The sequence below is a fragment of the Neomonachus schauinslandi genome, chromosome 3, assembly GCF_002201575.2.
Source record: "Neomonachus schauinslandi chromosome 3, ASM220157v2, whole genome shotgun sequence".
Classification (NCBI taxonomy): Eukaryota; Metazoa; Chordata; class Mammalia; order Carnivora; family Phocidae; genus Neomonachus; species Neomonachus schauinslandi.
This window is the reverse complement of record NC_058405.1, coordinates 181651875-181678575: the sequence shown is the minus strand read 5'-3', so window position 1 is coordinate 181678575 and position 26701 is coordinate 181651875. Positions and strand designations below refer to the sequence as shown.

General features: G+C 35.8%; 1 protein-coding gene across 2 annotated transcripts in view; it reads right to left on the bottom strand.

The window, feature by feature from the left end:
• The window catches only part of MFF (mitochondrial fission factor), a 31559-nt gene that overhangs the window by 2514 nt on the left and 2344 nt on the right, over positions 1-26701 (bottom strand). The window contains exons 2-10 of one of the 2 annotated variants that reach the window (XM_044913767.1): positions 25496-25607; positions 24545-24722; positions 23409-23629; positions 22294-22463; positions 16284-16372; positions 13608-13682; positions 9010-9168; positions 4027-4086; positions 1155-1239 (exon numbers count right to left, since the gene is read on the bottom strand). In XM_044913767.1, the coding sequence (XP_044769702.1) occupies positions 1155-1239; positions 4027-4086; positions 9010-9168; positions 13608-13682; positions 16284-16372; positions 22294-22463; positions 23409-23629; positions 24545-24582 (897 nt within the window). In that variant the 5' untranslated portion in view covers positions 24583-24722; positions 25496-25607. Of the gene's footprint in view, positions 1-1154; positions 1240-4026; positions 4087-9009; positions 9169-13607; positions 13683-16283; positions 16373-22293; positions 22464-23408; positions 23630-24544; positions 24723-25259; positions 25324-25495; positions 25608-26701 lie in introns of those variants that run through there. The other variant, XM_044913768.1, reaches the window with a different exon arrangement.

The following is a 26701-nucleotide window of genomic DNA, read 5'->3' as shown; positions in this document are numbered from 1 at the left end:
TGTGACTTGCTTATAATGACTGGTATCTTTGTCCTCCACTCGTTCACGCCCTAAGGTAAAGACTGAATGGATGTTGTTAAAACTCTGAGGCTCTTATTACACTTTCAGGAAGGCAAGGTTGTTGGTGTAATGGTGAATTCAAAGACAAATGCCAAAGAAACCCCCTTCCTTCGATAGGCAAGGTGTAAATAAGTATAAGAAAATATGTAAGAACTTATAATACAGCACCCACTTGTTTTAATAAGTGAGACTCAAAAAAGTAATATTTGCTTCATATTATCTTTTTATTATATTAAACCTTTAAAATGATATTCTGATTTATTCTTAATGCTAAAATAGTTTCTTCATCTTAGAAATACCTTATTTCATTCACCTCTCCTCGGCACAGACACAATTACAACACCGACTATGCCTTCTCCACATGTACGTGTCTATGCGATTCTAGAGGCTGAGAGACTCATATTAAAAACGTGTGTATGCAACTATAGTTCCAAGACAGGACTTTTCATAGAACACAAGAACTGTGTTTATAAAGACACTGTGCGAAGTGGAAGCAGTGACTTCCAAAATGGAATTCTCAGGGTAACAGAGGTCCCCAAAGTGACTGTTCCACATTTCAAAAAGTCAAACAAGCAATTTATGACTATACCAGTTTGCTAAAACTTCAAGATTGTTTGTTATTGGCCAGAATTATACCAATCCATCCTGGTAATACTGTTTTATGCTGATCAAAACATGTAAATGGTGTTTTAACATATCTTTAATGAAAATGGAAGTCAGGGCCCCTGGGTGGCTCAGTCAATTAAGCGTCCGCCCTGTGGTTTCAGCTCAGGTCATGATCTCAGGGTCGTGAGATCAAGCCCTGCGTCGAGCTCCGAGCTCAGCAAGGAGTCTGCTAAAGTTTCTCTCTCCCACTGCCCCCCACCCCGTGCTCACTCGCTCTCTCTCTAAAATAAATAAATAAATAAACAAACAAATAAATCCTTTTAAAAAAATGGAAAAGTCAATTACGGCTTATTAAACAGCATGACAAATAAAATATTTCAATTCATGGGTTCCATAGGACAGAAAATGATAAAATGTTAAAAAAAGTATCATTTAAGATATTGTATGACTGTACTTTAGGATTACATCTTATCTGGTACGTTAAATACCTGTCGTCTTAACGAAGCTGCATCTACAACAGTCATGTCGTCTGAAGTTCCTTCAATTGTTGTATCTATATGTGACATGCCATGCCTAGCAGATGAGAAATAAAAATACAATTTAGTATTAGAATAGAACTAAGAGTATCTGGCAAGTTATGTTGTGTGTTGGGTTACTGTTCAAAAGACTGATATTTCACAATATGAATTACTAAAATATTTTACCATCTGAATTGGTACTAACAAAGGAAAGCAGAGGAAAAAGTACAAGTATTTTGAGCACTGATTTAAGAGCTGCCACTCTGGGATATAACAATGCATAATTCTTCCACAAACTCATGTCCGTATGTACTTCACAAGAGTCCCTGCTGAGACTCACTGGCAGGGAACACAAAGTACACTAACTCTAGCTAAAAAGATAAGACAGATTTTTTATTTCTCCTCCTCTTCTTACTGCCTTTTCTCTTGCCATTTCTACTCTTTAACTTATTTCTAATTACCTATCTCGACTGTGTCTCCCACAGAAGCAATTATAAAATTGCCTGAGTACATCCTGTCACTACGTTCAGATCCAGAATTGGCTCAATGATAAGTCATTTAGAGGCTGTGTATAAAATAACATTGGAAAGCCACTAAGAACAACTCCAGAGAAAGCACATTAAGAAATACTTCTTTTGCAAATACAGTTACTTCTAAAAGAGCACTGATTTTTAAATGCATGACAATAAACCTCTGAGAAACAAATACACACAAATGCTATTCTTCCCCTTTGCCTGGATTTCCACTTTTTAAGCTTATTTTAATTAAAGGCTTAACTGACATATAATTTACATGCCATACAATTCACCTCACATGTTTATATCCTATTTTAATCCTGTATGGTTATTTCAGTGCAATGGCACAGTAACTTTCCTGAATGAGCAGAATATAAATAAACTGAATTAAAAAGTAACTCTTTTGTAATCCATAGAGAGTTGGCACACAGATCATATATTCTAATCTTTCAAGCAAGTCCCCATTACAGAAAGCACATTATCACACAAAGGGGTATGAAGAGAATTACAGTTTTCATCCAGACATGTTAAAGACACGTCTATTCAGAAAATCCTTGTTTCATATGCTGTTGAAAATTTAATAAAGTATGTGGAACAGAATTTATAATTTTTCAGTGTGCTCCTGCCAGTGTCGTCATTCTGAACACTGATGATAACTATACGTATTGCAGTTTCAAGGACTGATGGTGTGCACTGACTCTAGATAATCTAGAACAATCTCTAAATGTTCCTTTTATGGTGAAATGAACTTGCTTTCTCAATTACCCGCCCCTTCCTTCACTGTTAAGACTAAATATCCTGGAAGACTGACAGCAACTGCATCAGTAAGGTGAGCTAAGTGAGCAGATGCTGGGACTATGGGTTTATAAATATCTGAGTTAATCATTCTCTTAAACATTAAGACAGAATTATTAAAGGATTAGAGGAGAAAATAAGGGTTGAAGATTCCTTTTCTCTACACTTGATCTTCAAAATAAAACTTTTCTATTTCTCTGAGATTACCTATGAGATATAAACTGGGCGGGGGGAGAGGGGGAAGGGAAGCAATGCCTTCAAAGGTAAAGGGACCTAGGCTGAACATGAAGAAGGAAGTGTAAGTGATAGGGATTACTCAATTTAAATCTTGAATTAAGTAAGGTGTTAAACATCTGTAAAGGAAATCTTCATTTGCAAAGAAATCTAAGGATATGGCAAAAGGCTTTACCTATATAACAACATACAACAGAAAAAAAATTACTTTAAGGTGTGTCTTAAACTAAAAGCTGTATTTATCAGAACTAAAAACTGTAAAAAATGCTAAGTCAGATCACAGACTGAAAGTTCTTTCACAGAAAGAGAAAAGGATCACAAACTTAAGTTCTAACTTCGGGAAATATGCAAGGGTAAACTTACAATGGATTGAATTAATACTGTGAAAGAAACCAGTCAGCAGAGTGGTAAGGGACCACCAAGGATACACGTTTCAATTCCTCTAACCTGAATTCAATATTATTAAGAAACTGATGTTTCCCTCTTCTCTTGCCTAAAAATCAACATGCCAGAGTCCTCTCATCATAGAAATAACGTGGACAGTTTTAAATCTACTGCAACAGAGCATATCTTTCTGCTTAAAATAAAATTAGCTCGGAAAAAACGACAGTCATGGTATCTGTGAATACCAACCAATTTTCTTTTCCCCAGAAGATGGGAGATGGGGATTTTGGCACCTTAGAACCCTAAGAAGTCCTATGTGCCATTCTATCTGTCTTTGTGCATGACAGGAAGAAATAATTACTCAGGCTAGGAATCCTGTATGGAAGCGCTAAAAGGGCAAAAGTAAGAGGGAAAAGCTTAAATCAACAGATGATAAAAACTCTTCAAACTAAATTCCTTTTTTAAACGTTGAGCTTTCTAGACTGTGAATGCTGATTTCCCCCCATTTAAGATTACACCTTACACAAAGGTTTCTCCACACACTGCAAGTGACACTACAATTAACAACTAAAAAGGAAATGGTAGACAGAACCCTGGGCAACAATTATAATGATGCACATAAAACAAGATTTAAAATGACTTTTTTCTGTGTTTCAGCATGATCCTCTGTAAGCTCCTAAAACTGTATTTAAATAAAATATCTCAGATGTTCCCATGATTCCATTTTTCTTCAACCTGTAGTAGACAAATGTCATGAATGACTAGGCTCGCTGTTCTCAGAGAAAAACAGATGTACTCAGGATGTGGAAGTTCGAGCTATAATATACAGGCATGGCTACTACATGCATTATGTCCTGCAAAATACAAATTCAGTCAACTATTTACCCTGATAATTACAAAGTCTCAAAATTTACCTGACGTTGTCATGATGAGGATTAGAAGTGGCGGCAGCAGACCCACCACGCAACACAGGTCTAAGGCAGGTTTTTGCGGGAGAAGGCACAAGACAGAATCAGGAAACAGAGAAGTAATAAAACAAAAGCAAAAACAAGACAAAAAAAGTCAAATAGGATTATATTGTATGTCGTAATACAATATAATATCTTTCAAATACTTTAAAAATTTTTGTATCACATGGCCTCCATTTTGATTTTCATAAATTTAATGTTTCACCATGGGCTAGAAAACAAAAGGGATCTATCTTGTGTGACAAAACAGCACACACATCAAAAGTTTTCTTTGGTGCCTATTATTTTAATTTATGAAATTCAAGACAGAGGACAACGCTATTTAAGAAGTCTAATTTCTCTTTTCTAGTTGGAAAAAGAAAATCACTAGCCACTTTTGGAAGCATGTCAACAACCGGTTAGTAACACCTGCATGATCATGGTTGCTCGTCTGATAACAACAGCCCTGTCTCGAAAACTAAACATGTCAAGTAACTCCCATTTCCCACAATTCCTTCCCTCCCACCTCATTTGATTCACGCCTGATACCTTAACGTAGCTGTGTCTCATTCAAACTTCGGCTCTGGAGAGCAAAGCCGTAAGCCTTGGTTCTGGAGCTGGAGCGGTCTGAGCACAGGCTCTGAGGGCTACGTGATAGCACATTACAAAGTACAATCACATGTGTGAGTCTCATCCTGAGACAACCAGGAGTGACATACAGGGCTGCTGGGAATGAAGACTAAGGTGCACTGGACAACTTTGTGGGGCTTTTCATCAGTTTCAGTACATACTTTGGTTCTAGAGGACAGTTAGTTCTCTACGTAGGTAAGCAGTAACCTTTGCAATGAATTTCATTTTTAAAAATCAGAAAACAAAAGCTCTCTGTGGTTGCTGGTCAATTCCCCCAAAAGTAATCAGCAACGTTTACAAACCAGAGAAAGGAGGCTGAGCTATAGGGTCCATATGAGGATTTTAAGAATTATTACCTTCTGTTTTAAATGTCTCATTCTCTAAATACTGACGAGGTTTTTGCCTGAATTGGAAGTATCAAGGCAATACTTAATTTTGGTAAACACTTAATACCAAACGAATTAGTTTTTTCTGTAAGTTGGTACAGCTGTAGAATTTTGGTTACAATACAAATCACTACTTTCTGTCGAGTTAATTCATACAAGGAAGTTTTAATGTTTAGCTTGTACATTTCCTAAAGGCACTACTGGTGCTTAAAGAAATTTCTGGGGCCTAGAGGATAAGAGATTCAGAGACTTTCGGGGGAGACATGTTAGACTTCTATCATGCTGGCTAAATAAAGAACAGTGAGAAATCATGTATGCTTGAAACAGGTTTTTAAATCGTCCCATCCTACTCATATATTCACTCTGCGGCATTAGGAAAACTTACTTCACTACAGTCTTGTTACACTAATAGGAGGAGAATGGTCAACTAAATGAAGCACCCGCTGTGTGCTACCTAAAGCTCTTCTTAAAAAATTCATACTGGTATGTTCAAATGGATCTGCCATATTCAACATATTCCACCACAGAGATTTCCCTTTTATAATGCAGAGCCAGAAAATAATACAGTTACCTTTCACAACGTATTTCATTTTGTCTTCTCACACTGGCAATTGACACATATAATATAAAAGTAAATTAGACAGGTATTTGGCAAAGTTAGAAACTTCAAGTACCACTTTCTACCGTAAGTATGATTTAATACATTAAAAAAATCTTTTTAAGTTTGATCATATATTCGACAATAATGTTTTGTAACTAAAGCGGCAAAAGGGAAAGAGATCTAAGGTTCTCCAAGTTCTAGCACCAACTTGTATATTAACATTTTTGAGTAAATAAATGCTCTGACTTAATAAAGTATGTGCTTCTTCACTAAAAAAAACAGACACCGCTATGGTGAATAAACAGTAATATATTTATATGCATACTTGCAAAAATATCAATTATTTACACAATGATTTTGTATTCTATTCACTCAAAGCCAATACAATCTGCTCAAGAAAAACTGTATAAAAATAATCAAGCTCCTTCTAAAGATAAAACTTAAGCATGCTAAGCATGACTAATCTGTTGATATTTAAATAATGTTCTTACATGACAATTAAGTTTCTTTTTTTAAATGTCAATATTTTGCACTGGAGAATGAGATATGGAGTTCTAGGAGATGTCAGGAGACATGGGCAATTCCTGAGCAGCCAAGGACTAAACACAACAGAATAGCAATAAAGTTTTTGATACATCAATTTTCCAAATGCACAGCACTGACCTGTGTAAATAAACTTTTCTAATGTGTACCAAGGATTTAGTTTTGTCTCCATGTGGAGCTTGGTTTTAGACCAAATAAGTTCTCATAAGAGGAGAAAACAAAAATATAGTACATAAACCTTTCCACAATGTTCCTTAAAATGTCAACTAAAAATTGTTCTTCCATCAAGCAACTGTGAATCTGCATTGATAATAAGGCAGGCAGGAAGTTTTTTTCTTTCTTTCCTTCTGCCAAATAGTTCTAGCTTAATTTAACTGTACCTAATGTGAGGGCAGAAGACCAAAGATAGGATATTGCATTAGCATAACCACCAAGAGTAATAAAATTGAAAAGAAAAAAATGATATACAGAGCAAGGAACATAAAAGCACTTAAAACTTTATAAGCAGTATTATTTTAATAATCATGCAAGTAGAACATTATCCAAATTTCACATTCCTACTTCTTGTATCTGCAAAGTCATGCCAGACAGTTCTCTTGTAGAAATAAAAACTGATTTGGTACTTACAATTCTGATTAAATCTTGTTCAACATTTAGATCATAAGAAATTTAAATATAATCATGGAGGGGAAAAAAAAAAAAAAGGAACCCTTTCAATAATGAAAGCATCCAGTAAGACTAATAAGAATCTAACCCTCCAGGCTCCAAGGTAACAACTAATGGTGTGTATCCAGGAGCAAAGAATTATTAATACAATTACTTCATGAATTTAAAAAATCTCATTTAAGTAAACAAGAAAAGATCATTCCTTTTCAGAAAATGGATTTTAAAGCTATCAATTCATTACATTAAAAAATAAAGAAAATTTCATTTAGGGCTCAAAACAGCTTTTCATAATAAAAGAATACAAAGTAAATTCTAGAATAGTAAGATTTCTGATTTTGTATTTTTGAACTTGAAGCAAAATTCTTTTCCATTATGGAGAAGGACTGTTTTGTGAAGCCATAATCACTTAATTTATATCGAATTTATAAATATCTTTCTCATTCAGATATTTTCCCTGTAATAGCATTTGATATGACAAAATTTGACCTCATAATCTGGTCTCTTCTAAGGACCTACCGTAATTAAAAAGTGAAAGAGGGTACCTGGTGAAGAATAAACCTATTTTAAGGAGGGAGTTTTAGAAAATAGGCCTTTGGGAAGATCAGTTCTTAAGTGCCAGGTACTTCATATTCAATATCATTGGAAGCATCTGCCATGACCCTAAATAAGGAATTTGATTGAGGCCGTTATTACCTATATCTTATATAAAGATGGTGGGGGCGGAAAGAGTCCTCACAAGAATCTAGAAAACTAGGTAATACTATTATTATCCCTCTATTTATAGATGAAGAAAATGAGGCCCAGAGAAGCTAAGCAATTTGTCCAAAGCCCTCATGCAGCTAGCTATTCAGTGGGGCGGATCATGACGAATTTGACTGGCCCCCTGAATCCATGCCTTTTCTTCTGAACCATGCTGCTTCTTACAGAATACAAATACTCTCAGACAGTCCTCTAAACCTTTGGGGAGGGGGATGCATATGTATACACACATGCATACATACACATACATGTACATATAATTTTTCCCTGCTACGAGCTTTCTGTTTTAAGCTCTTTCCTGGTGCAGCTTTAAGCTCTGGGGCCCAAATGGATAGCACTGCATCAACCCTGGGAAGGCTTAGAAACACCAGTCGACAGTAAGGACAAGTGTTCATGAAGTATGGTAAAACCTCTGAGGCTTCTATGAGGATCAAAAGCACTCAACAAGAAAGTCTGTTCAGAGCGAGCCACAAGACATATCAATTCCTAAGGTAAGAAACAAGGTTTACTGGAAGGGCCAGCTTAATTTACTGGGAATTCTTCAAAAGTTAAGTCTACTAAAATGACCATGAAAATTCAAACACTGGCTCACAGAGTCACTAGATAAAATGCTTGGAGTTGAAATGAAACTGCCTATACCTTTCCCACACTATGCCAAAAAGCTCCCCAAATGTTATCTTTTAAAAACACTATGTAGTGAAGAAGGGCAAAAAAAAATATCTGAAATAATGGCCAAAAAGAATTTGTATGAGCAAGCCTAAGTGTACTACTACTGATTTCACTTGGGGATGTTCAAAAGTGAGAGAAGTTATCAATACTGAAAAATACCAGTATTTCCAAAAAGATAACAGCACTTGGGATTTCCAGTATAGGCCTAGAAATCCATAGCTAAAAGGAAAGTAAAAAAGTATCCTGGCAGCTACACTGATACTGTCCTCTCAGATTTGCTCCATTAATCCAACAATATTAGTATCATAAATGCTTCAATCAAAAGACTTACTAAAGAAAATCGGTATGCTTCAGTCCAACATCCTACACTCAGTCCAACAGGAGGCCTCCCCATATTCCGATGGAGTCAAGTACTCAGAACAGGTCAACAAAGCCTTTGAAAAAAATCATTATACTTCCTGTATATAGTTATTAACTGAATACTCTCCCTGACTGAAGAGAAGCTAACAGAATCTTGTGAAATGTGAATTTTGGACAATAATTTCAAATTAAAAGAAAGCAAAGCAAGTTGTTTAAAACCACTTCATCTTGGAAAGAGACGAAGGTGCAAACACAAAAGGAAGACACCACAGTCCACTAACAAGGAGCCAAAAAAATATGCATTACAGCCAGCAAGAGTCACTGATGGCCAATCACCTGCGATTTTCATCCAGCACATCCAAGATCTGCTGGTAAGCCCTACGGGTGGAAGACTGGATAAGCGACAAAATGCCTCGAGCAGAGGAAAGATTAGCTCCATCTTCAGGTAACACTGGGGGAGGACAGACCCGAATCTGTTGTGGCGATGGTGTCACACTGTTCACACAAGCACAGCAAATGAAGAGAAAAACACTCAAGTCAGATTTTTATAAAACTTCAGCCGAGCCGTTTCCCCAAACCCTTAATATTTTAAGAATTATCTTCGTTTTCTTGTCCCTTTTCCCACCCTTCACTTTCCCCTACGAAAACAGTCAAACCAAACAAGTTAATAAAAGTATTAAATTGTTTTTTTAAAAAAAAGCAGCTACAGTGCAACATCTGTGACTGTGTACCCTTACACATCAAATTAAGCCAACTGAATGTGAAAAAACAACTCTGGAGCAGGAAGAGAACTACAGCAAGCGGTGGGGTCAACCCCGAGCTTTGGAGAAGCGGCGTTCTTTATTCGGTGTATGTATTCCAATCCAGTCAATCAAACCTCTCACAACCAACACTGCACTGTGACTTAGGGGTGGTGAGAAGGTTCAGACAGAGAGTTCTAGTAGAACAGTGTCAGAGCTCAAACACACGAATCAAAGTGATTCCATGAAAACGCCATTTCAAATACTTCACAGAGAAAGACAATGAAGCAAGCTGAGTTTATGATGTGTAAATTAAAAATGAATTAAAGTTTCAGGAAGCTGTAACAAAAGCATTTTGATAGCTTCATTATATTAAAGCATATGGTCTCTAGCTAAATGACTAAAACATAAAACTACTCCCAATTCTGTGCAGAGAGTGAACAGAGGCAGGAGATTTCTTAATTCTCCAGATGGGTGTTAAACAACCATTTCTGGGCTTCTTGGTGACATAATCTTAATCTTTCTTCCCTGTGTAAGCCGAGAGTCACAATTTCCTTGGCTCCACTGCCAGTGCTTAATAGAAGCTAAACATACTTGAATGAAGTGATTTTAGTTCTAACATAAACTCTTGAGCTTGGTGTATTTTCACAGAGCAGCTTAATGGTAGGGCATGATCTGCGGTGTGAGGTATTTAAGTGATACCAGGACTTGGCCATCTGGTTTGTCATGTTAAGAGGCTTTGTTGCAATAGAAGGACCATGACCCTGGGATGTGGGCTCAACACTTTTTCTCAGGGTCAGGGCAAAACCCCTTAGGCTAAAACTCATCCTTGTATATTTCATCCAAAAGAATGAAAGTGGAGCAGACAGTGAACAACTGAAAAGAGGAAAATCTTTTATTTTGACTTGTGTAATCTTTTCTAACTTAACATGCATTTTGTTTGGAAACCACAACATAAGTGGGATCATTTTTGAAAGGACAGCTGACATCTAATATTATTCCCAGAGTCCCCAGAACATTAAAAACATTAAAAACAAAATCCACAATTTTGTGAATAACTTTGAATGTCTTGATAATCCAAAGTGAGAAGTATTATAAATACGAAAGCCATGTTTTCCAAAGACTATTTAGAAGAGAAAGATCTAAGCCATATCTTGGCATATTGAGAAATTAATTTATCACGGCTGATTCTTCACAGGAATTTGGCCTATTGCTGTCAAGATAAATGCAAACTTCTAGGTACAGGCTCATGGATGATTACCCTAAATGTCTGTCCAGAGATTCTGGAATATATATAAGCCAATTTAACAACTGACCCATGATACTTGGCCAAACCCATATTGAGCATCCAAGAAGAGTAAAAAGAAATCAGTATTATTTGGGATACAAAGTCTAGGTACAAACCTTCTACTCAGCCTTCACTTTAGGGAGTACAGGGAAAACCTGAAGTTCTTGCTCTTTGTGAGAGACCAGACTGAATTCATGTTAGAAAAGTATCACCAGAAGCAGAAATAAGAAGGCCAGTTCTGCATTACTATAATCAAACAATCCAACTTACACTCTCTTGATAGAGCTGCCAACAAACTGGGATAAATTTAACTTAAGTTGTAAAAGACTAACCGGTACAATATTCTGATTTAATAATTAAAGTTTTTGTCTTTGCATTTTAGGGCTTAAATCGAACACTTCGCACATCATTCTGCATCAGTAAATACATTAGCTACACACTAACATATTAAAGGCTATAATAATCAGCATTTAGAATTATAATCTTAGAGCAACAATGTCAATAAACTAAATCCAAATTCACGACAGAGGTTTGACGGATTTTTGTCCACTAAAAATTACAGAAGGGTTACTTCCTTTGAGAGAAATAATTTTGTCAGAAACAAGTGATAGGAACTATTTATTTAAAGTTCTAAAAGTGCAAGTATTTCCTGTCCATACATGTGAAATCAGGTGGTCATTTATAAAGTAGTCAAGCATAAACTAATTTCAGAATAGCTGCAAAGAATTCTTAGGAGGGAATGCACAGAAGGTTGAGTATGAAAACAGTCAACAAGATCTCTGCTGATTCTAAGATTCTACGCATGATCATATGAAAATTGGAATATGATAACAAATGAAAAAAACTTACAGGTTCCTCAACTGTAACTTAATGAGAAAAAATATTGTAGAAAGATAAAAGATGAAATTAAGTCTTTATCAATACTAGTAAAGATATTTATTTCATCAAAAACCAACATCAAAAGCACACTTGGATTTCTGGTTGTTTCTCAAAAGAAGTTAAAGTTCCAAAGAGTAGTAAGAAATTTAACTAACTTTTCTGTATTTATTTGGTAATCCTTCATAAATACCAAAAACAGAACAGGAACTATTTTTAAAACTGTTGACCACTTTGGGCAGTATATGTATAGATTAAATGCCCTTGATTAACATTTATTTCCATCTACAGTTGAACCAAATGATTAAATCACAAATGACCAAAATTACCCTAGTTAGAAGCAATAAATACTTTAGCAATTTTTTCTTTTTTAAAGCTTCAAGTGGTCTTGCAGGTGTTTTTTTTTTTTGAATAAATTTAAGAACAAAAAAGAATAAGCCCATTTTAGCAATCAGCCTGATGCTAGCTGGAACTTCCACCACTGACTGGCATCAGCTGTGGAAGGAAACAGTGCTTTTAGGATTTTCATCTCTGTCCACTCATCCACCCAACCAAGGTGTAGTGACTTTTTGTTTTGACAAGTGAACTACTGTGAAAAACAAAAAAGTAAACATATTGCTAAGGCACTGGGATTATTAAAGCAAATGTTATAATATTAGTAATTTAATAGAAATGTACTTTGATAATAAATTGATCCAAGTAATGTTATAAAACAGCAAAATCTCAACTTTATCTTTTTCTTTTACAAAAGATTAGGAAACTTTGAAGAAAGCACTCATGTTTACCATATCATTTCATCAGTAATAGATCCACCTCATGCGTATATGAAATCTTACTACATGAATGTTAAGTAAACAACACTAGCCAATGTGAGAACTAAAATTTAAATGAAAATTTATTTGGCATAACTATGTCATTATTAAAAGATCAGTCCAAAGTCAAGTACCTCTTTCCCCAAGGGTTTTCACAGGAACAATGTTTCTCAAACTGTGAGGGTATAACCTCTTTGGTGAGGCTCCAACCTCTTCCAAAAAAACAGTAAAAGTAAAATCATGAAAAGGGGGAGAAAAAATTTTCATGGAAACACAAATTTTGTACCATTTCTCTTGAAAACATTTTTTTTTTTTTAAGATTTTATTTATTTGACAGAGACAGAGACTGAGAGAGAGTGAGCGAGAGCACAAGCAGGGGGAGCAGCAAGCAGCGGGAGAGGGAGAAGCAGGCTCTTTGTGGAGCAGGAAGCCTGATGTGGGGCTCAATCCCAGGACCCTGAGATCATGGCCTGAGCCGAAGGCAGATGCTTAACCAACTGAGCCACCCAGGTGCCCCATTTCTCTTGAAATTTTAAATAGAAAACTTTAATTTTTTGCCACTGTCTAAGGCAATTTCCTGGTTCCTAGAAGCATAATAAGAGAACTAGAATAAGAGAAAAATCAACTTCTGTGATGAACTGCATTGGCTGTTGAATTCCTATACAGCAGGCTGAAATATCCCCACAAGAGGTCAGTCACTCCCACACCCTGTTCTGTCACACTTAGAGAAAGAATGGGTTTAAATGATCTCAAAACATTCTTCTAAGCATTATTTTAATCTATGGAATTAAAAAAAAAAAACTTAATGACAAACACTCTTAAACCCCATTCTCCTTCTGGATGAAAATAAGGCAGACACCAAACCTGGTTAAGTTGAATCTATAGAGAACTAATATGCCAATGAAAGCAAAAAAAAGAAAATAAAAAAGGATGCTTGGTCCTTATGTGTAAATTATTCCATTTTACTTTCACCGCTATACTCCAAATCATACATAACTTCCTTAATTGGTCTAGTTGTCTTTTTCTTTTTTTTTTTTTCCTTAACAAAGTGTATGATGACAGTTCGAGAAATCCTAAAACCCAGGTACTGAAAAGCCAGACAGTAAGAGCATTAGGGTATTATGTGATGATAATTACTTAGTGAAATATTAGTATAACACAAGCCTGCAAAATCAAAACAACTCCTAGCTGTGAAAAGCACAGCAGATAAAATCTTACGTGTACTCCGGTGCAGAAATCGGTGCCTGGAACCTTGAAATTTTATTTCTTGGGGCAGAATCTGATCTGTGCCACCTTAAATAATAATTATGCTTCTTTTACATATTCAGCTTTTATAACAGAAAGAAAAAGCTAGATACAAGTCTACTGGTCAGAATTCATTTTTTGTGTCAATAGCGGACAATAATCAATCCTACTAACTCTTGAAAGCAATTAAGAAAACAAAGGCCAGTGCTCCTGCTCTTACGTCTGTACGTACTTCTACTCTTAAAGCCAAGGAATAAAATAAAATGGAGGCAGGCAAAGGTTCATGCACAATGACACAATTAATTTTACATTACAAAGGAGACTAAAATAGGCAAAGACAGCAAAAGTTTAATAACTACATTAGTGGAAGTAAAACGTAGCTGTTTTACATCAACAATTTCTTCGTTACCACACTACCAACACTGAATATATAATAAAGCTCATTATATAAAATTCCTAACGTTAATTACATATAGAAGGCTTACAAATGAATTCAATTATAAATTTTAAAATTAATAGTGGTAGGGGAAGAAAAAGCAAGGTTACATTATTAACAAAAAGATGGTCAAGCATCTTTCCATAACATGGTAACATACATAATAAAAAAGTATGGTTAATCTAAGTATGGTAATATAAGAATTTCACTGTGAAAATGTAAATATGCATGTTATTTTTACCACCAAAAATTAAAACATGAGATTTTCAGTTTTGTTAAACATCTAGAAAGTGCCATTAAGGCAAGTGAAACACAAAAAGAAAGCAAACATTAGTTAACTCTCTTAATCTTCTCTGTCATAAGGAACTTAGGTTATTGGTAAACTACAAAAATACCTATGAACTAATCATCTACTCTAAATTATACCTCTCTAGGCTGGTTTTCAAACATAGTAAAGCTGTTTCCTTTCTCTTCAACTCAACTCAGCTACCGATAGTTACTTAAAAACCAAAAGTGATGCTATACTAAAATAGTCCTGCTTTTATCTCACTAGTGTGAAATTTCAAGTTTATTAGAGACCTAAATAATAAACCACATCTTCATATAACAGAAAAGTTTATTAGAACCCTTTGCTACCTTGAAAAATATTACAAATAGAAAATAACAAAAGCCCTTTGGTGTACGCTTAATCATTCTGATAGGTACTAAATATCAAGAAGCTATCCCAGCCATCAACTATGTAACCTTTTTACTATTTGTGTAATATATCTGGAAATATTCTAGAAAAATGGATTTCATGGACCAGCTGACATCCCTGACAATCAGGTATCTTCAGAGAAACATAACTACCATAAAAAATTGTCATATTAATGGTTGAACTTTTCAGATATTTCCTGAAGAAGAGATATGTTCATTTTCACTTACTGTCTTCCTATATAACCCTTCAGAATAACTAGAACTACTTTGGGAGACATTTCAAGATTTTCCAAGAAATCAGAGCAGTTACAGCTCTCCTTTGCACCTACCACAAGAGAAGAGAGAGCCTAATCCCATCAAAGCCCCTTCTGCATCCGTATATTCTTCAGTCAGTTCCAAACTAGAACTTGATGTGGTTTAACACAAATGGTATATTGTACTGTGCTCTACTTTATCTGTGTATACATTTAAGTGTTTCGCTTTTATCTAGACTTGCAAACTCTGAGAGAGATGTACCATCTCCTGATTCTGTTGCAGTTCCCAGAGAAGCTAACAGGATGCTTGGCATCAAATATGGTTCATGATGAATGAGTTCATGAAAACTGACCAAAAATGTAATGAGGAAGATATATTAATTTACATAAACAATCTAAATCATCTATTTAAAAAAGCTACAATCACCAATGGATTTGACACTTAAAATTCTGAACAGATTAGATTTTAAAGGGATATTTTATCTGTAAAAATCCATTAATTTTAATGAAACAACAAAAAAATCTGCCTGATCTAAAACATAGCGGGGTAGCTTTAAGATCACAGTATGATAATATAACCAAATAAAAAAGAAAAGTTTAAACAAATAGCCCTTTAAACAACATACTTGTATTTTTGGAAGATGAAATGGATCTAACAATTCAATGACTCAGTAGGCAGAGAGCTAAACAATAACCCAAGGAAAGTAAAACAATTCCACTTGCCTAAGCTACATTGTTTACCATGGCTCTTTAGAAGCAGAGCTGGAAGGGCTGGTTCACAATCTGAGGACAAATTGAATAACTTGAAAATAAAGACACTTACTTAGAGTGTTTTCCTTTTGTTTTTTCAACCTACATGCTAAACATTTTTGAAGGTTGCACAGAACTGAGCACTTACATTTATCAATCTCTCTTAAGTATACTTTATAAGCAATTCCCCAAATAAGTAAATCATACTTCTAGAATTCTGCCATACACATAAAAGAGGATATTGCTACTGGAAACGTCTCACAGCATATTTTAAGGCTATAAAAATAACTGCAAAAATATAAAATTGATGTAAATGTAAAATAGATTTCAAACACTTAAAAGCAAATTATTTACTTTTTTCTTAGGTTTTTAGGCAGGAAACACATACGTTCCCCCCCCCCCCCTTTTTTTTTTTCATATTTGGGAGTAAAAAAAAGAATTATTTAGAAAAAGACAGGAGAATACATGGAGAAAACTAATGAAGGAGATACACTGCTCAGTGGTTCTACTCACATGGAGTCAGCTCTGACCAGCTGTCCGTTTTGGCGAACAGCATTTTCACTCATAGAGCGCTCTCTTTTTAGCCTGCCAACTGCACGGATCTGTGGGGCACAAAGAAAGGGAGAGGAATAGAAAATATTCTTAGTAGCCTAGTAGCTACTTAGCATCAAAAGAACCTTAATCCAAGGTTATTCACAAAATTTACAGAGAACATAACCAAGATTGCTGCCAAGCATGAGTACAGGTTAAAACAAAACAAAACAAAACAAAAACCACCTACTTATTATAATGCAGATAAACTTAGGAATGCTTCTTTACCTACTGAAAAAAACTACTTCTGGTTTCTATTTTTTTTTTTAATAAAGATTTATTTATTTATTTATTTGACAGAGAGAGAGAGAGCGAGCGAGAGAGGGAACACAAGCAGGGGGAGTGGGAGAGGGAGAAGCAGGCTTCCCACTGAGCAGGGAGCCGGATGCGGGGTTCGATCCCAGCACCCTGGGATCATGACCTGAGCTGAAGGCAGACGCTTAACGACTGAGCCACCCAGGCGCCCCTGGTTTCTATTTAAGTATCAATCTTACTTGGTACCATTATATTTTTATTTATTGTAATTCATATAATACATTTATATTAAGAACAATTTACAACAGTTTTTAAAGGCATGTATATTATAGGAAATGGGATGTAGTTGTATTACAAATAAATGTTCCAGGCTTCTGGGGTTAAAACAAATTCAGATTTGGTTGGATATTTGAAAACTAGACCAAAAAAAGCCTTGGTACTAGCTTAAAGGTTTTGGCATTCCAGAAATGGCCACAATCTCCCATCCCACATGCTCTCTTCTTACAGAATATATCACTGACCTTCTCCATTAAGGGATAGGATTTATGTTCCCTTCCTTTGCAATTGGTTGGGCTGGTGACTGCTGTAGAGATGATGCAATGTGACTTCTGAGACTAGGTCATAAACAGCAATAAGGCTTCTGCCTATCTTCCCTAAGCCGTTCATGTTTGGAACAGGGGCACCATGATGTGAAGATGCCCGCGAGTCACATGGAAAGGCCCTGTGTAGTGCACCCACCAGCAACTGAGCCAGTATCAACAGACATGGGAGTAAACCGTCAGATGATTGTAGACTCAGGCTATAGAGTCATCCAGAGTCATCCCTAGCTTTGAGACTTCCTAGCTTAGACCCAGATGTTGTAAAACAGAAACAAGCTTTCCCCATCATGCCAGCTGCAAATTCCTCAGACACAGAATCTGGGTCCATGAGCAAAATGAAATTTTGGTTCTTCCTTTTTGTTTTAAGCCACTTAATGTGGGTTATTACAGAGCAATAGAACAATGGTAATCACTAACTTTCCTGTTTAGGGTTTTTTTGTTTTTAACTAGAAATAGCCATGGCAACTTCATCGTTTTTTTTTTAAAAAGTAAACTTTACTATAAAGGACAATTGGTATGTGAACCAAGGAACTTGAAAGTTAAGATTTTAAAAAACACAAATCAGTACCTAGTGATGATTTTTTTAAAAACCTGAGAGTAGATTACCAGGTTACAAGCACCTTCAATGGAGAATAAATCCAGATTCCATGACAACAAAATTTAAAACCACACTATACAGTACATAATTTCAGAGCATGGTTTAAATTTGGTTATGGGTTATGAAACACTTAACCACTTGAGCAAAAGGAAAAAAAAAACACTTCTAGAAACAAAAAAGGAGTCAGTTTGGAGCCTACTGTAAGAGCTCTTTACAGTTAAACCAAAAATAAAAATTAAAGCAATATATATATGTGTGTTAAGTTATATACAACTTAAATATATATATATATAACTTAACAATGTATTGTTATATATGCATATATATACACACATATATATTGGTGTTATACATATGTATATAGCTTAACACCTCCTCAATCCAGTACACTTGATTCAGAAAACAGTACTGGGGTGATCTGTGAGGATCCCAATGATCCCTGCCTTCCTACCTACTGCACAGCTGTGCTCGCTTTCCCTAGAGAACAGCTCTTCCATGTTGCAGGGATCAAGATGAATTCTCTACTATTTCTGCTGTTGTGTTTTGAGAACTAAGATTTAAGCAGGACAGGGAGTGACAGAAGACAAATTATGTCTACAACTTCAACACAGCCTGGAAACTAGAGGATCCTAAGCCTGTTATTTTCACCATCTGAAATCTGATTTAAAGATAACTTACCAGGAACACTAAGCTTGATACTACTGCCATAATGGAGGGAAAAAGCAACTTCAGACAAAAACATACATTTGTCATGCCTTCTAATATGACCAACTTGTATCCTATAATACCAAAGTGCATGGACACAGCCTGAGGTGATAAGGAACATATCTTTTAAAAACTTCCACACTTTAGTTCAGTCATGGTGGTGGTTTTTTCAATCCAAGGTTTTTATTTATTTTTAAAAATTATTTTTTTCCAGCTTTACTGAAATCTAGTTGACAATTCAATTCATTCAGACCCAACTGGCACTGATTACCCATTTAAAAACTTGTATTCAGTCTGGAAGCTGACAAAGTTTCCCAGCTTCAGGTAACCTCCTGTAGGTCTCAGGGTCTTCTGTGTCTGATAATAGGCTTAAAATTCCTCCCTCCTCATTTATACTGCCTAATCAATGCTAAGAACACTAAGAACTGTCATGATTTGGTTATTTTGCAATTTCTTACCCAGATCAGTTTACCGCTCAGTTCCTTTATTAGTTTTCTGTGGGTAGAATCATCAAGCAATGGTCATGTCCCAGAGTTGCCTTCCAAGTACAGATTAGGTATACTGAAAGGGTTCATCAACTTCCTCTCTACCAGCCAAGCCTCCAGATTTTATAAACCCTGTCTATGCAAGGGGATTATCTGCATCATGCTTTAAGCCCTCTCCATGGATTCCCTTGGGTTCTTCAAGCCAGTTTAGGAATCCAAGTGCAGTTACTTTCTGCAAACTTATTCCTCGTATCAGACAACATTTTAGACAACAATTTCTATAGCCTTCTTCATAAGCCACCTTCTTGTAGTCTCCTTTCTTGCCATAGACCAGTGGTTCTCAACTAGGGATGATTTTGCCCTCGGGGACATTTGGCAATGAATGGAGAAAATTTTTCCTTTATTTTTATTGTGATAAACTACACATAACATAAAATTCACCATTTTATTTTATTTATTTATTTTTAAAGATTTTATTTATTTATTTGAGACAGAGAGAATGAGATAGAGAGAGCATGAGAGGGAGGAGGGCCAGAGGGAGAAGCAGGCTCCCTGCCGAGCAGGGAGCCCGATGCGGGACTCGATCTCGGGACTCCAGGATCATGACCTGAGCCGAAGGCAGTCGCTCAACCAACTGAGCCACCCAGGCGCCCAAAATTCACCATTTTAAACTACTATACAATACAGTTTATTTGACGCATTCAAATGTGTAACCGTCACCTCTACCTAGTTCCAGAACATTTTTATCACCCAAAAGGAAATCCTATAATGATTAAGCAGTGATTCCCAATTCCCCTTTTCCTCAATCCAGCGGATTTGGGGGGCCAGGAAGCAGGGCCTCTAACTGAAAGCATGCTATGATTGATACCTTTCCTCTCGCATGACGATACTCATACCTTTCATTATTCTCTGCTATTAAGAACTTATAACCACTAATCTGCTTTCTGTCTCCATGGATTTGCTTATTCTGGATATTTCATGTAAGTGGAATCATAAAATACATGGCCTTTTCTGTCTGGCTTCTTCGATGTAGCATAATGTTTTCAAGGTTCATCCACGTTGTATAATGTATAAGTACTTCATTCCTTATTATGGCTGAGTAAAATTCCACTATATGGATATACCACATTTGGTGTACCTATTCTTCAGTTGATGGACACTGGGGTTATTTCCACCTTTTTTAGCTATTAGAGACATTTCTGATTTTCATGATTTGGAGGATTCCACTGGTATCTAGTACACAAAGATCAAGAATGCTGTTAAACATTCTACAATGCAAAAGGATAGCCTTCACAACAAAGAATTATCCAGTCTAAAATGTCAACAGTGCTGAGGTTAAGAAACCTTGGCATATGCTGTAAAATGACTACTCCAGAGTCAATGATTCAGGGGATCTCACTTGATAGGTTCTGACTAGCATCTGAATGAATCATCAATGCAGCACTCAGGGCCTTACTGCCTCCTCTTTCAATCCATCTTCTAGAAGCTACTAGAATTCTGGTTCTTTTTCCTTTCTCCTCTAGTCAAGAGGTTGATTGTCTTGAAGGCTGCCTGACCCTTCCGTGGACTTGAAATACAGATCATCGTCTTTGCCTTCCTTTCAATAGGCAGCTGGTACTAATGTCTGAAACGCCTCTCTTGCATCTCAGGATTTGGCTCCTGCCACAGGATCTTAACTTTTATAACAATAATATTTAAACATACAAGCTTTTAACATAAATTAGAACATGTGCTAAACACACTACACACATTATTATAGTTAATTCTCACAATAATCTTAAGCACTTGGCATTATTCTTATCTTTCTTTTAGAGATGAGCCTTGGAATTGTTAAGTAAGTTACCCAAGGTTATGTCATTAGTAAGTAGCAAAGTAGGCCTTCAGAATTAGGTCTCATTCTCAGCCTAAGTTTTTCACTCCAGTGCTATGTACTTTGGGCATTTATCACTTTTGACTAAATGTACTCCTACTATTGCAGGAGTAAACCCCATAGGTCTATTGAGGGCAATCCTGGGAAAGTAATCACTCAAGAAAGTGCCTGACTTGCTTTCAATCAGTTCTTCTCACCAAGTAGACAGTTAAGTGGGAGCAGAAAGATCAAAAGGAAAACAAAACTCGAAGCGTATTCTCCCCCGGTAGAATCCTCACTCTAAGATATTATCCACAGCAGCAATTTCCACTGGGAACTTTTGGGGGGCCAGGAAGCAGGGCCTCTAACTGAAAGCATGCTATGATTGATACCTTTCCTCTCGCATGATGATACTCATACCTTTCATTATTCTCTGCTATTAAGAACTTCGTATCTTTGTGTGTTGGTGTCTTTCCCTCACTCATGCCACCATGCGGGAACTCTATCTCACCACACAGGGTCTTACACAAAAGCTCAAATAATGTTTGTTAAATAAATACAATTCTACAAGTATCTCAGTGCCTTTTCACCATGTGAACACTCAAATTTAGTGCTTTTCACCGAGCATATATCTAGAATGTCCAAACTGGCACCTATATTATCTCAGTTACCTCAGCAGAAACTTTCAACCTAAGAACAGGCCATCCCCGGTACCAGGACACTGCACTCCCCTGGGTTATATGGATACTTTACCCTCGTTGGTAAGGACTAACATGAACAATGACACACAGGCAGTTCCACTATCAATAAAAACATGTTTGCACATTGTCTTATACTAGCTTCATGACAACACAGAAGTTCAGAAGCTACAGTGTAAAAGCTGCAACTCTAAGTATCATCACAGGAAAGAAATTTTACAAGATTGGCCCTGAATCAATGGGAAAGGCAAGATCTGAACTTTGCTACTAACACCTCATTAGTCGAAGCTGCCATATTTAGGTCAACAGGGCTATTAATGTTACAAGGTACATTAACTTAGTGAGGCTTTTTAGCAAGCAGGGAGACGAGGTAGTATCAAGGAAAAAAAAGAGCTTTCTTTGCCCTGTTTGCCAGACTTCTTTTGTAACAAAGTGACGCATTAATTTTCTATGCTAAACTCCCAACTCTTTCAGTATTGCTTAAGGTATAACCCCTGGCCATAACTCCTAGACCATGTGAATGTTAATAATTTCCACAAAACTTCCATTTTCCTGAAACATAACATTTAAATTTTAAAAAATTATTTGGGGTATCTACATACCAGAATTTATAGTAAGCAATGGTCCATGTGGAAGGCTTTCATTACATATTGCTAATGTAGGATTTCTAGCTTTCAATCCTCTTTACCTTTTGCTTTTGTCTATATTATTTCAAATTCAGTTGATGTTAAAACTCTACTTACTTCTTCATTTTGAGGGGTTGGAGGAGGTCTTTCTAAATCCAGAAAATCTAGTGGTCTTTCACTTAGTGTAAGTACACGAGGTGGTGTTTTTAGTGCCAGAGGTTTAAAGGGAGTTGACTGAATAAGGTCAAGATCTGCTGGTCTTGAAAATGGAATGTCTTCATTATTTCCTGGGAGTAAAAAAATAAAAAGGAAAGGAGGGAGGTTTTAAAAGACAGTGGTTTTATTAAAATGTATCTGCCACTACACATCCCCTACAATGACTAAAATTAAAGACTGACAGTACAAAGTGTTGGCAAGGATGTGGAGCGATGGAAACTCTCATACACCACTGATGGGAACATAATATGTACAATCAATTTCAAAAACAGCTTGACAGGTTTTCATAAAGTTAAACATAACTTATGGTACAATCTAGCAATTCCACTCCTAGAAATATGAACACACACATCTCTACAAGAACTTGTACTTTAATGAAGCTTTATTCCTAACAGACCCAAACAAGAAACAACCCAAATCTCCATCAATAGGTGAATTCACAAACAAATTGTGGTATATGCAAATAGTGGAATAGGACTCAGCAATAAAATGGAATGAACAACTGATACAAGCAAGAACAGGAAAGAATTTCAAAAAACATTACACTAAGCAAACGCCAGACCCAAGAGTATGAACTGTATCATTCCATTTATATGAAACTCTAGAAGAGATGAATCTAGTCTCTGGTTATAGAAGGGAGATTATGGTTGCCTGGAATTGAGGCGGGAGGGACTTAAGGAGATGGGGGCACAAGGAAACCTTTCAGGGTAATGAAAATGTTCTATATCTAGACTGTGGTAGAAGGTCACAGGAGTATATGCATTTGTCAAAACTCATCAAGCTTCACACTTAAAAATTACATGTACTTTATGTATGTAAGTTATGTCTCAATTAGTTGAATTAGTAAAAAATACTGTCTGAAATTTCAGGCAATTATAATAAAACTTTTGAAAATAATGTAAATTTGTATTTCCCATCCCCTTTTCTAAATAGTATTTTGAAAAAACCCAGAAGTTTTCATAAAAATACATAAAACAAAGACTTATCAGATAACTTTATAAACAAATGTAAAATACCTGCTACAACAATCCTCTCTGGAACCTGCATAATGACACTAGCGTTTGGAACTCCTTCTTGGAATCCTTGTTCCAGGTCAGCATTTGGTGGTGCTACCTTTAATTTCTCCGGGACCCTCATTTGCTGACTAATACCTTCGGTGTACTCCATTTCATACTGAATTCGACTAATTTCCGCCATCTCAGCAGCAGTGGGAGAAGGAAATGCTGCCCCACTCACTCTGTGGGCAAAAATTTAAAGACGGGGTGACTGTTAAAATGTCAGTCTTCTTTACGAAGTGAAGTTAGAAGACAATACCTTGTAGGAAGCGCAAAAGGAGACTTCTCATTTGTGAGTAGTGAATACGTACAAAGGAAAAGTAAAAGACTGAAGAAAATGTTTTCCTCAACATAATGCCTTCTCACTTATCAGCTGAAATGGCACCCTAAGGATATTGGTTAAAAGCAAAATTTAAAATTATTGTATAACCACAAAACAAATGTGCACACACATATACACTACCTTTCTCTCTGCATAGCTATGCATGCAGCTTATAAATCAAAAATGAATGAAATAAAACTTAAATTAAAATTTCCTAGTTAATAATTTGAGGGAAAGCTGCTAGGATTTTATAAAAATAAATTAGGAATTGCTGTCATGCATGAAAAAAATAAAACCTTTTAATGATGAAAATCAAATTCATAAAGTAAATAAGGCTAATTCTAAATTTATTTAAAAAATGTATTCCCCTGAAAAATCACAAGATACAAATTCAAACTTCTCTTACTGAATGTATACCTGGTGACTGAGATGCAATGAACACCAAATATAGAATATGTAGCAATGAATCCTTCCTGGATACATTCGTTTTGTGGGATTAAAAGCTTCACATTAACCTGTATTTAATTTCATATTTACATGTATATTTTTTAAAAAGCATAACATGCCTTAATGGGGAAAGACAGTACAAATGCACTGAATAACTTTCTAAATTAGAGAAGGATCCATGCTTCAGGAAAATGCAGAGAAAAGTTACCCCCAAATACAAAATGTTGAAAGAAGTGTAAAAGAGCATGGTTAGCCGATGGCAATCAGCTTTAAAGCCACTATCTCTCAAGCCTACAGTACCAGCTCAACTGAATAAAATGTCACTGACCTTCCTAGGGGTGTGTCACTGCTTGTTCTTTTACTCATTTTTAATACAGTAAATACACGTCTAGAATAGCTATTAAGATACTGCTACCCTGTAGTTCAGTTTACTTTATACAACAATTCCCCTACAGATCTGAACTTTTTTGGAGGTGTACATAACAACACGGACACTGCTTTTCCAGCTGTAAAAAAGAAAGAATAAAAATCAGTATTTCAACAATTCATTCATAAAAAAAAACCATGAATAAAAGTAAATATCTACTTAAAATTATCTCTAAGACTTGATTTACAAAACCAATTTTCATATTTCTCCCAAACAGTTATTCTATACCTCAAAACTCATAAAGATGATTTTACACACAGTCACTATTTTATGATTTCCCAAACAGGATAATCAAATGTATATAAATATATGAACTCAGAGTAAAAAGAAAAAAAAAAAATTTTGCCATAAGACTCCTTTAATCATTATATTCTGAAAGGGGAAAAAGTCCTTTTCTTTTTTAAGGCTTAAGTACAATACAAGGAAGAAATCATGAAGAGAATGTAAAGGGCAGAAGTAAATATGTCTGACGTAACCTAAAAAATTGATGTATAAGTAATGGTTTCCTTAAAAGGAAATGGCTTCAAAAGCCAAATTACACTGAATTTTCAGCAAAAGATATTATATATAAATCAAGGGCAATAAAAACTAAAGACGGTATAAAGGTGAGTCATACCTGGGGTATTTCCTAAACTCCATGTCAGAGATGTGTTACAACTCTTGAACTACCTCAGTAAGATGCTTAGGAGAGTTCTTGGAGGTTGCTCGAGTGCTAAGCCCTGACAACTGGTTAATTATGACTGCTAAATTGCTTCCTTTATTCTTTACCAAAATGTGTGAATTTTAAGGATCTGGCATGCAGATGGTTTAAAGACTAAGAAAATAGATTCAAAAGACAAAATTTTTACTCACAAATGTGTACCAACTACAGCTTGCTATTTGGCACTATCTGCTTCTGTGCTTCATATTAAATCCTTTAACTCGCTTCAATGTGCCTGTGCTGGATTTAGAGCCACTTTTGTCCCTAGGGGAGAAAAATAGGAGCTCATTGAAAACCTACATGATACCACATTAGGGATTCATTGCTGGAAATCCTCTACATGATAAGTCACCAAAGATACACAACGTTATATTAAGAAACCAATACAACACAGAAAAAATTAACAAGCTTACCACCAATTTTAGTCCCATGGACAGGGCCCTACAATCATTCATTAGTTAATGCAAGATAAGATAAAGAACTGTCATCATTTCTGATTTGAATTTAGAAAGATGTGACAGATGAAAAATACTTAAGTTTGAAAGAATCTTAATACTTATGTGTATATAGATATATATTAAGGAGGAAAAAATGCATTTTGGCTAAATTTTCATTCAGCTATTTTCATGCAATACTTGATTTAATTTCCTATTTATTTCATTCACAACTTTCAGTCAGTATTTGAATTTGAACCTGTAATATATGCACATGGTACAAAGCACACAAGAACATTCAAAGAAAACACAGTGTCCCACCAGACCCTATCCTATAACCACCTAGGTCCCCACAGGCAATCTCTATTATAATTTTTGTGCATCTTTCTAGAGGAGAAACTCTTCCAATACTTGTGTGTAGATGAAGCACAATAAAAACTTATATTCAGATATGATATTAAAAAGAGGTATATCAAAATAATCATAGTCTTGGGACATTATAAATTGAAGTTTTATAATAAACAAGGGACACAAATAACCAGAACACTATCTCCCTGAAATGTGCTGTTCTCCCCACTCCATTTACTGGATTTCAGTCATATTGACTTCCCACCAATACATCATCCCATGAGGTCAAAATTTCATTAGTTTCATTCTATAGCAACATCTTATGAGAATCTGTCAGCCTGTAAAATATCACAGACTTAGATCATAAAGATAGATGCTGAAAAGACAACCTCTAGAAAAAGCCAAATTTTCCTGTAGCCTATTTGAGCTACTTAAATTTAAAAAGTAAATAGAGGGGCGCCTGGGTGGCTCAGTCATTAAGCATCTGCCTTCGGCTCAGGTCATGATCCCAGGGTGCTGGGATCGAACCCCACATCCGGCTCCCTGCTCGGCGGGAAGCCTGCTTCTCCCTCTCCC